We start from the raw sequence: 9,780 nt of genomic DNA, 5'->3' as shown, positions 1-9,780 counted from the left end.
GTTTTCTATAAACATACACCATGCTATGATCACTTATCCCGATGTGACAAACTCCCGAACAAACGATCTTATCTGAGCAGTTGGTATAGATTAAATCAATTAGAGTTGAAGAGGTGGGTGTTATCCTCGTTGGTTCAGAGATGAGCTGCTCGAGTCCGTAGACATCGGCAATACTCCTTAATTTGGATACGTCATTGTCATATCGAGTAGTGATCATATCACAGTTCATGTCTCCCAGTACAAAAGATTCTACATTTTCACCATCCAATTTTCCAATTAGGGATTCAAAAGGTGAAAAAATGCTAATAGGAGAGTCAGGTGGTCTGTACCAAGTAACAATCACAAAAGATTTTGAATTTGGCTTATGGATTTCCAAGCAAAGATTTTCTAATGCATCCATATGTAGGTCATTTCGTACAGTAAAGTTGATTGAGGTTTTTACATAGAAGCATACCCCTCCGCCGGATTTTGTAAGTCTATCGCGTCGAATTATTTCGTATCCCGAAATATGAACTTCATGATCTCGAATACTCTCGTTCAGTTTCGTTTCGTTTCGTGTATGGAAACAATATCGATATCATTGTTTGCTAATAGGATTCTTAGCTCGTCTATATGTGTTGTTAATTGATTAATATTGAGTAATGCCATTTTAAAACCGCGCAAAGGAGGTAATAGTGAGATAGATTTAAATTTTTCGGCTCTTTGGTTGCTTAATCGGTCCAGCACGGCATTGACGGAAAACACATTATCTCATTCTAGGTGCGATTTAAAATTATTATGAAACTGCTCATTACCTTTAAAATTTAAGTGCAGTCCACCTTTGTTGAGTCCGCTATGAGATATGTTCTCATGATGGATTAATTTCTATCCATTTTGATGGCAGAACTTCTTTAGATGCTTGTTGGCTGTTTTCACTGCCTGGTCAAGCTTATATTTTCTGCATACAAGCTCCGACAGCGTGACTATGGTATCGCAGGTGCCCTCGATCTGCCTCGCGAGATCCACTATCGATTACGCGACAACCTTTGGTTCCCTGGTTTTAAGATCATTAGTCCCAATGTGTAAAATCACTTCGTTGGGCGAAGGTTCTAGATTTGGCTTGAGATAGTGATTCATGGCCATTGTCGTAGCACCCGAAAAAGACTTGGCTATAACCCTATGGCCGACTGCTTTTCCCAGATCTTTTCCAGGTATTCTTGGGATCATCGAATCTCCTATGAGCAGGGTTGTGCGCTCTTTTGGTTGTTTTTCGGGTTCGAATTCTTTTCCTGTCAGGGTGTTGTTGGAAGCTCCTTTGTTTTTCGATTTCTTTCTTTTTTTCTTTGATTTCACAATGAAGCCTTGTTCTTTGTTGGCGCAAGGTGTTGACTCATCCATACTTTGGACAATGGTATGTTCATTAAAGTTGAACGGCATTGAGTAGCTGCTTCTCTGGATACGATTTGCAATGCAAAACTTAAAGAATCGCGTTCTTGGACTAACTGAGCCTGTATGCCTGGTGCTTTTCATGACTGAGAAGATAAATTTCTTCATAAATTCTCGTCAACGGACATCCCTGTTCACGGTTCTTTTAAGGGATTATCTCCCGAATCCCGCTCTTCAAAATCGCCGATTTCCGTGTCCCGTTCATGATAGCAATCCCGCATCTCGCTCCCTACTTACTTTAAATTCCCGGATCCCGGCCTTTAAATAAACCCAATCCCGGATCTCGAAAACCTATTGGAGGCCCTCGGAATAGTATGGGGAAAGAAATATTGGCGATTTACAACGCTAAATATTTCGAGATATGAACATTTTACATGTAACGGATCATTTGAATTTACTCACTCATGCTTGCGTGTCCGTTGTAGTTTCTGACTTTCTCTGCCGTTTTAAGCTTGCTTTGGGCTTGCTTTGCTATCACTATTATTCGACCTGATATAAGAGGGAGTCTCATAAGACTCATATAATAGCTATAAGACTTATAAGTCTTGTAAGTCTTATGAGTCTTTCATTAATTTATATTTTACCTTTTCTCAAGACGTGAGCTTGGGACGCCTGTGGTACAACCTGAAAGCTTTTTCTCCTTCCAAAATCACGTACATTTTGTTTCAGGCTGGTTTGCAAGAAAAGCAGGTAACATTTGCTAAACTTTTCCTTGGGTGTACAAGCTTTCGCCTGCTAATTTAAAATTTGACGGGCTTTACGTTCTAGCACACGTTCAATGTTTTCTAAAGTTAAACAATTTGGTGCATTCAGCCAAAACATGGAATTGACTAACTATGCTAAAAGAAAATTATGAATTGAATTCTCTTCAGGGACGGGTCATTATTTTTCGCCGGGGGTTGTCGGAGGATTTTGAGTTTCTCAATAACATTTAATTGATCTTCCCACAAGGCTCAGAAATATTCTTTAAGTCTCCTCTCATTCGGGCAGCTAATTGGTACGATTGATTAGCCTGACTCTTACATCGTGAGACGAACGATTAAAAGTTCATTTATCGAAAGAAAATTTAGTTTTTCATCCCGATTGCTTTTCTTAATGGTTAGAATGGCTAACAGTTTATTTTCAGTGTTGTATAAAGGGATTTGAGATTGACTTGATATTCATGCATTTACAAAATTACAGTTTTAGGATGACTCTCGCGATACAAAAACTTAAAATTTTAAGATTAACTTAAAATGGCCTAAGTAATTCATGTCTTTTCTAGGAGTCTGCCCGATAGAAACATGGCCATAAGCTGGTTGAGGTGGTTTATTGGCGCGACCATCCTTTATGGTTCAGTCACATACCAAGAGGCAATTGGCAACAAAACTCAATCACGTGATTGTCTTCACGTGGATCCAGCTGGCAACAAGTACAATTTGACTTCGTTGCGGAATACAGATGGAACTGCAAGGTGAGTTAAATACCAGAGAAGTATTTTACCATGATATCTAGGAATTGAATTAACCTAATGCTCACTGAAAGAAAAGTGTGATAAGAAACTTGGTGCCGCTTATTTGCTCTTGCAACATTTTCACCCCATGTAAGCTAGTTATTGAATATAAATACCACAGCGTTGTGTTAGATAGAGCTGGCCACCGATGAGATGCATGGGTCACGGAAAAGATCAATGCTACCGCAAGAAACGTAAACAGATTATATTTGAAAAATAACGAACGTGGGTCGTTAAATAGGACCATCAATTTCTTGACTAAGAGACAAAGAAAGATAATTGAATAAATGATCCACTTACCTTGACAGATGAATTGCATTTTCAGCAATCTTTACACATTCACGACACAGGTAAACTCAACGAGTTACTTCGAGATAATTTGGTTTTATTAAGTAAGTTGATAAAGAGTTTCTAAAGCTAACGTTGCGAGCATCTGCTGGTAAACGCTCGAAAAGTCAGCTTTAGAATCTCTCCACGGCAGCCAATTCACCTTATCAACTCAGTTGATACGCAGCACTAAAGTTTAATTAGAAACTTACCCCTTCATTCTCGACTTATTTCGATGCTCTTCTTTCGCGTTAGAAATGGCTTTGAGTGGCTAGAATATGTGCTCGTTCGTTTGTTGTTCGTTTGGTTTAATGCTTGGTCTTGTTTTTCCAACAAAAACTCTCTTAAGAACACAGCAATTTTCTTAATAGATGAAATAATAATAATAAACTGAAAAACTATTTCTCTTCATTAAAACCACGAGTAATGTAGAACTTAGAATTTAAACAAAAGTTCCCATGGAAGGATGATTTAAAAGAGTCGAAAAACCAAGATACAGATTACAGATAGTTATGGTGTAAAATATTCTCACCATTAATCTTTCATTTAAACGACAAATAGGCCGCTTGGCCGTGGGTGCGGTAAATTGGAGGCCGCTAATTACGAACTACGCATTTTCAGTGTATGTTTGCGGGCTTACACGTGAAAAAACAGCCGCAGAAATTGACAGATAATCAATCAGTGACTCACTGCGGTGTTATTCATTGCATCTCGACATAATCTTTGTTAGCTCTTAGTCCTTTTCTCTCTATAATAGTTTTCTTCTAAGTTCTAAAATCTGCAAGTTATTGGCAAGACAGCGAGTAGCACAATGTGCTTGACAGTCTCTGACTTGTAATGTAATGTCTACCTTACTCTAACGCAACATTACTGATATAAAGCTATTTCTTAAGTTAGTTGTCAAAGACGCTCTGGTGACGCAACTTGTGACATTATTCACCAATGATATGTATTACTATAAGTTCGGTCGTTGTAAACACGAGACAAGATATAATCGTTTTTTTTTCTGTTAGTCGTTTCTTTAACAGTTGACTGACTCGTGGCCAATCCCTATGGACCAAGGTGCTCCACCCCTCCCTTTTGACAATATACTAAACCTATTTCTTTGTGAATTAGGCTATTTGAAGGAGACTTATGAGCAATAAATTGGTCTTAAAATGCTGGAAATGACCATTTTAGAGACTCAAATTTTCAACATTTTCTGGGAGAGCATAACCCCAGACATTCTCAGAACGGTCGCACCGAAGGCGCTTGTGGTGCCCCTACCCCACCCCACCCCCCCCCCTCTTTTGAAAATCCTACATCCGCCCCTGTATACCTTTAGGAACTTAACCTAAGTAAAGAGTCAAATCTCTATTAAGCGGTCACCCACGGGGAATAACGGGGTAATCGCCAAATACAGGTTTACCGCTTAACTCAGGTGCCACACAATAGGAGTATAATAAAAAACGGTTAAAACGCCATGTTTTTCCACAGTTTACCACTTAATTTACAAAAACCTCACTCAAAAATATTATTTACATTGATTTTGGGAAATAACTATGGATTAAATTTTACCGCAAAGATTATTCTTATTTTTGCTTGAGTGGTTGCGCTTCAAGTGACCGAGAAGCGGTCGAGAAAACATAGTAAAGGATTTCTACGACTGCTTAATGAAGGTGAAAATTACAGTAGTTAATCATGGGGGAAAATTTTGGGACTTTGACTACCAAACGCTTAAAACGGGAAGACCGCTTAATTTCCTCAAATAAGCGCCCACACTCTCATAAGCCCCCCTTCCCCGAATAAGCACCCACCTAGGTCAAAATGTCAAACAAGCACCCTCTTCGAATAAGTTCTCCCCTCCCCCCCTTGTCTCACTATCTCAAGTAGTAGGGATACAGGAAAACCTGTTTTCATTGCCCCGTTATTTATATCTTTTAAGCTTCAACTATTGCGGAATAAGACCAGGAGTTAGTTCCTTTTCTGTTAAAGCTTCTTCCAGCTTTTTTTATTTCCATGTGATTGCAGAGTTCCTTTTTATGCCTACTTTGTTCTTCTGATTTTTTGTCTCATCGCCGGGCTAACTTAATGAGCGCCCTTCTCGATTTAGTGCCTTCCCTCTAATAAGCACCCTTCCTTTTTGCCGAAATTTCACATAGGCGCCTGGAAATACCGGCGAAATTGATTCATGCAACGATTCATAAACGAATTCGTTTCTGGATCGCGAGAAACCTCGAGGTCTGTTTGCCGTCATTTTATTAAAATACTGAGACTGCAAACGTTCTTTTGGTAAATTCTAGGCAGCAGTAAAAAATCTTAATATTTTGTTTGTAGCCCTGAAATGAATTCAAACCCTGTGATCGCGGACCACAATAGCTCCTGATTTGGACGGTATCAGTTTTGCGATCTGAAATTTTATTTTGCACGACTGGTTGTGTTGGTATAATTCCTTATCAATGCTATTGCAATAAATGCGCTGTCGCAGATTATCCAGAAAACCACAAAAATTACCTTGTCGAACTCTACCTTTATGGCATAACGCATTTACGAGTACGATTTCTAGTTTGGGCGCTGGCTAAATCTGACCGAAAATTTGTTTGTTAACCTACTTCTACAAAAGGGAATTTTTTCCTTTTGAATTTAACAGAATTGAGTGATCGAGTGTAACTAACTTAACCACTTCATCTATAATACGGAACCAGCCAATGTGTGCAGACAAGAGACAGTTACATCATTAATGATTATTCTGTTGTTCCTGAAACAGATTTCATATAATTAAAGATGGATGGACGTATAGCTTTAACCCCTGCGTGTCATTCAAGATAGGAAAGACAAGCGATTTTAAAGAATGCCACTGGGATGTAGCGGTAAGTCTATTTCCCTTAGATACTGCTTCTCTGACCGGGTCCCATAAATTTGCGAACATCGCTAGTGGTCCCCTGATGCAAGAAGTTGCAACAGCAGTGGCCCAACCTCCTATAAAGAACCATCTTACTTTGTTAACTGTTTCGCTCACATCATTCTACTGATCATGCAGTACTAAGTATTATTGACCAGGCGCAAAAAGCTATTAAAGACCATGATTACTCTTGCGGAATATTCCTAGACCTCAGCAAAGCATTTGGTACTGTTAATCATAACATTCTACTTACAAAGCTTGAATACTATTGTATCAGAGGCGTTGTATAAGACTGGTTTAGCTCATATCTGAGGAACAGAACTCAAACGGTATCACTTGGTTTAGTTATTTCTGTCATGCAAACAGGATTTTGTGGGGTGCCTCAAGGATCAGTACTGGGGCCACTCCTTTTTCTTAGTTATTTAAAATGACTTTCACAATTTCTCACCTTTTTGCAAATGAAGCGAATTTATTTTTGAGTATAAGGACCTCAACATTCTTGAAAGTGAAATTGACAGTGAACTTGGAAAGTACATTTTGGGCTATTTGCTTTCAGTAAATATTGAAAAGTCGAATTTTGTTATTCTTCATCCAGTACAAAAACAAATTCCCAAAAAGGTTATGCTATATATAAATAGTCAATCATTAACTTAGATACCTTGCAGTTTATATATAGTCAAATATTAGTTGGAAAAGCCACATTGACTATATTGCTAAAAAAAATCAAAAGAAGTATAGGTATTATCTCTAAGCTTCGTTATTTCCTAAACACAAAAGCGTTGCTAAGCCTGCTTTCTACCCCAGTAGAGCCATTCTTAAATTATTGTATCATTACTTGGGGAAATGCATATTAGTCCACTTTGCAACCCTTATTTATTTATTCAGTTGTAAGGCAAGCAGGAAGCCGCCAGAGCACAAGAGACGTGTAGGGAGAAAAACAAGACGTTTTCAAGTGTTTCTCCCCACTTCTCTTTTGAGCCAGACCTACACATCTAAACCCGAAAGAAAAATTGTCGGGTTTAGGTGTGTAGGTAATGAAACTCGAAATAGTGTTGTGCGCGTGTACCAACTGGCTCGCACGCGCGGGAAAGGCCCTGACATTTGGTGAAAACAATAGCAAATGCAGACGATATTTGCAGTCAAAAAACAGGCAAATGAAATAACAGATTGTTTCAGAAGTTTCCAGAAGCGTTTTATTGAAAAACGAAGATAAACAATTTCTACTTCTCCAGAAAGGTCACGCAGTCACGCCACTACACTACACTACACTACACTACACTACAATACAATACTTTATTTACCCACGCTACATCTAGGAATGATGAAAACTTTTTAAAAAACGTTAAAAAGAAAAGAAATAATTTAAAGTTACTATTCTTAAATCTATATAAAAACTTGTTTCTTCAAAGACATTTAAAAGTAGAAATATCCTTGGCGTTTCTAACATACATAGGTGACAAATTCCAAAGTTTTGCTGCCAAAAATTAGAATGATTTATGGCGCCATACTAGATTGAAATTGGGTGACGTTAAAAGTGTCCCCGACTCTCTTAAATTATAATTGCAGATATTAATCTTAAAAAATTCTTCTATATACCTTGAGGCTTCTTTATGAATACATTTACATACCAAAGCTAGGGCCTGGAATTTTCCTCTTTCTTCTAGCGTTCTTATACCAGCCATATTTAATAAATGATTGTATGGTGTATGCTTTCCATACCCTAAAATAGATCTAAGAATATAATTATCGGTGTCTTCTAGTTTTCAACTTGATCTCTTCCAACTCCAAGTAATAGCGGACAACAATATTCTAAATGAGGCAAAATATATGCTTTAAAAAGGCGGCACATTACGTCTAATGTAATAAACCTGCGAATCCTCCATAACGCAGAAGCTTTGGCACACGCCTTTTTTACTTGTTCGGACACATGAGCGACAGAATTGAGCTTACGATCTAACGTAACACCAAGGATTTTAAGTATATCATTGGCGTCCACTTCATGGTTATCTACACTGAAGTTACAGCGATATGGTACTGGACCTACAGTCATTGCCTGTGTCTTAGATGCATTGATCTGTAGATAGTATTTCTGCGTGAAATTTCCTGATGGTGGAAAGTGGTAAAAACATTTTCCAGTCTTATTTTCTGGAAACATGGCGCAGTTAATGAATTTCATGTGGCTACTGGTAATTCCTTTGAAACGAGGGGGCAAAGCTGCCCGTCATCCAAGGTCAAGTGACCGCCTAGAGTCAGAATTGCGTGACAGGTGTAGTTGAGAGAAGCTTGTCACAGTCGCAGATTCTAAAAGGAATCTTAGACAAGAGTACGGTAGTGCCCAAAGATTTTTTAGATGTTTTTTAGTGGTGAAATGATGGATCATAAAGGGGAGTTAAAATTATAGTTTAAGCGTTCTGGAAAGGGGAGGTTTTTGACCTCAAAGTTGTCAAATATTTGGATGAATCGCACACTCTAAAAACACAGTCGTTTATTTGCCCCTGTTAATTGACAAGCCGTTGATCATGACCGATGGGTGCGTCGAACATTTACCAAGGATGTAATAATATGTGTGCAAACCCTCAGGGTAATTGGTTAAATACCATCGCAGTGAGAGCTTCGTATATTTTACCTTTTTATAAAGCGATTTCCTCGGTGAAAACCAAGAAAAACCGGGGGGTGGTCTATCTCCCCCCGGAAAACACTAAAACAGAAGCCAGTTTGTCTTTTTGAGTTTTGCGGTAGACCCTTTAAGCTGACAAAGTTTCACTGAAATCGGTAAGATGTGAATCATCCTGTATGTTGGTTGTTAGCTTAATGAAATAATTACTCTGAAAAGTGTTGGCCTGCGATGGGAAAGATAAAAGAAGTCTGGGAGACGCTTACTGTGATCCATGTAGGGTGGGTTTTTCGAGACAGCCAGCTTGAGCGCAAAAAGTTAAAAACTCCTGGTTATATTCTCACGAAGATCTCACTTGGCCCTTAAAAATTCCCAGGAATTAAAGAACATTAATGTTCTCATCTTCGGGCATAGAAAATGTTCAAAACAATTTGAGGCTGCCCGGTATTAAATTTTGATTAAATGATTCTCTTTTTAGATTTGCATGTGGGTGGCTGCACAAATAGGCTACAATATAGGACATCAGAGAACAGAACGATGTCTTTTTGATGAAGAAACCAAATTACCAATGCTAGAATACAAAGGGTATGTAATATTTACTCGTGTTTCGCCTGCTATAAATGTATGCTATTCAGTTTTTTTGTGGCCTCAGTATTTATTGAAAAGTCGAAAAGGAAGAACCGCAATCTCTAAGTAATGAACTGAAATCTTTATGTACTCGGAAACTTCCGGAATGCAACTCAGTGGCTCACGAGAATTAATGTTAGTCACTTGATAGCAACTTTAAATATGGTGTCGAAAGTCAATTCGGAATAGCTTTAGCTTGCTTCTCTTTACTATGTGATTCTATATGACACAACTCGCGCAACTTTCTCAAGCGTGCAATCAGCATAAAAATACACGCAATTGTCACTTGTTCATTTACGTTTTGCCGCGCTTCAGGCAGTTTACGTGTCTTTACTTTGATTTCCCAATGATTCCTTATGGCGCATATCCTTTGCTCTCATTTGCTGTTGTGAGTTTACTTTTACGACACTCGAT

At 38.4% G+C, this 9,780-nt stretch overlaps 2 protein-coding genes, 1 long non-coding RNA gene and 1 pseudogene across 4 annotated transcripts in view; 1 reads left to right on the top strand and 3 right to left on the bottom strand.

Moving 5' to 3' along the window:
* The window catches only part of LOC149041556 (uncharacterized), a 1,314-nt gene extending 914 nt beyond the window's left edge, over window positions 1-400 (bottom strand). The window contains exon 1 of the mRNA XM_089180887.1: window positions 1-400. This exon is cut by the window's left edge and continues 914 nt beyond it. Coding sequence (XP_089037013.1) covers window positions 1-400 — 400 coding nt within the window.
* LOC113675514 (uncharacterized) overlaps window positions 1-9,780 on the top strand; it is a 19,866-nt gene that overhangs the window by 7,116 nt on the left and 2,970 nt on the right. The window contains exons 2-5 of one of the 2 annotated variants that reach the window (XM_089180318.1): window positions 2,021-2,115; window positions 2,690-2,878; window positions 5,991-6,093; window positions 9,218-9,324. In XM_089180318.1, coding sequence (XP_089036444.1) covers window positions 2,709-2,878; window positions 5,991-6,093; window positions 9,218-9,324 — 380 coding nt within the window. In that variant the 5' untranslated portion in view covers window positions 2,021-2,115; window positions 2,690-2,708. The remainder of the gene's footprint in view (window positions 1-2,020; window positions 2,116-2,689; window positions 2,879-5,990; window positions 6,094-9,217; window positions 9,325-9,780) is intronic. The other variant, XM_089180319.1, reaches the window with a different exon arrangement.
* LOC149041555 (uncharacterized) lies at window positions 751-1,416 on the bottom strand (annotated as a pseudogene).
* LOC149041553 (uncharacterized) overlaps window positions 6,101-9,780 on the bottom strand; it is a 17,740-nt gene continuing 14,060 nt past the window's right edge. The window contains exon 4 of the long non-coding RNA XR_016179133.1: window positions 6,101-7,934. This is a non-coding gene — a long non-coding RNA (uncharacterized LOC149041553). The remainder of the gene's footprint in view (window positions 7,935-9,780) is intronic.

This window comes from Pocillopora damicornis, chromosome 8, assembly GCF_964200805.1.
Source record: "Pocillopora damicornis chromosome 8, jaPocDami1.2, whole genome shotgun sequence".
NCBI classification, from domain to species: domain Eukaryota; kingdom Metazoa; phylum Cnidaria; class Anthozoa; order Scleractinia; family Pocilloporidae; genus Pocillopora; species Pocillopora damicornis.
Note: the sequence above shows the minus strand (reverse complement) of the source record. Positions and strands in the feature narration are given on the sequence as shown.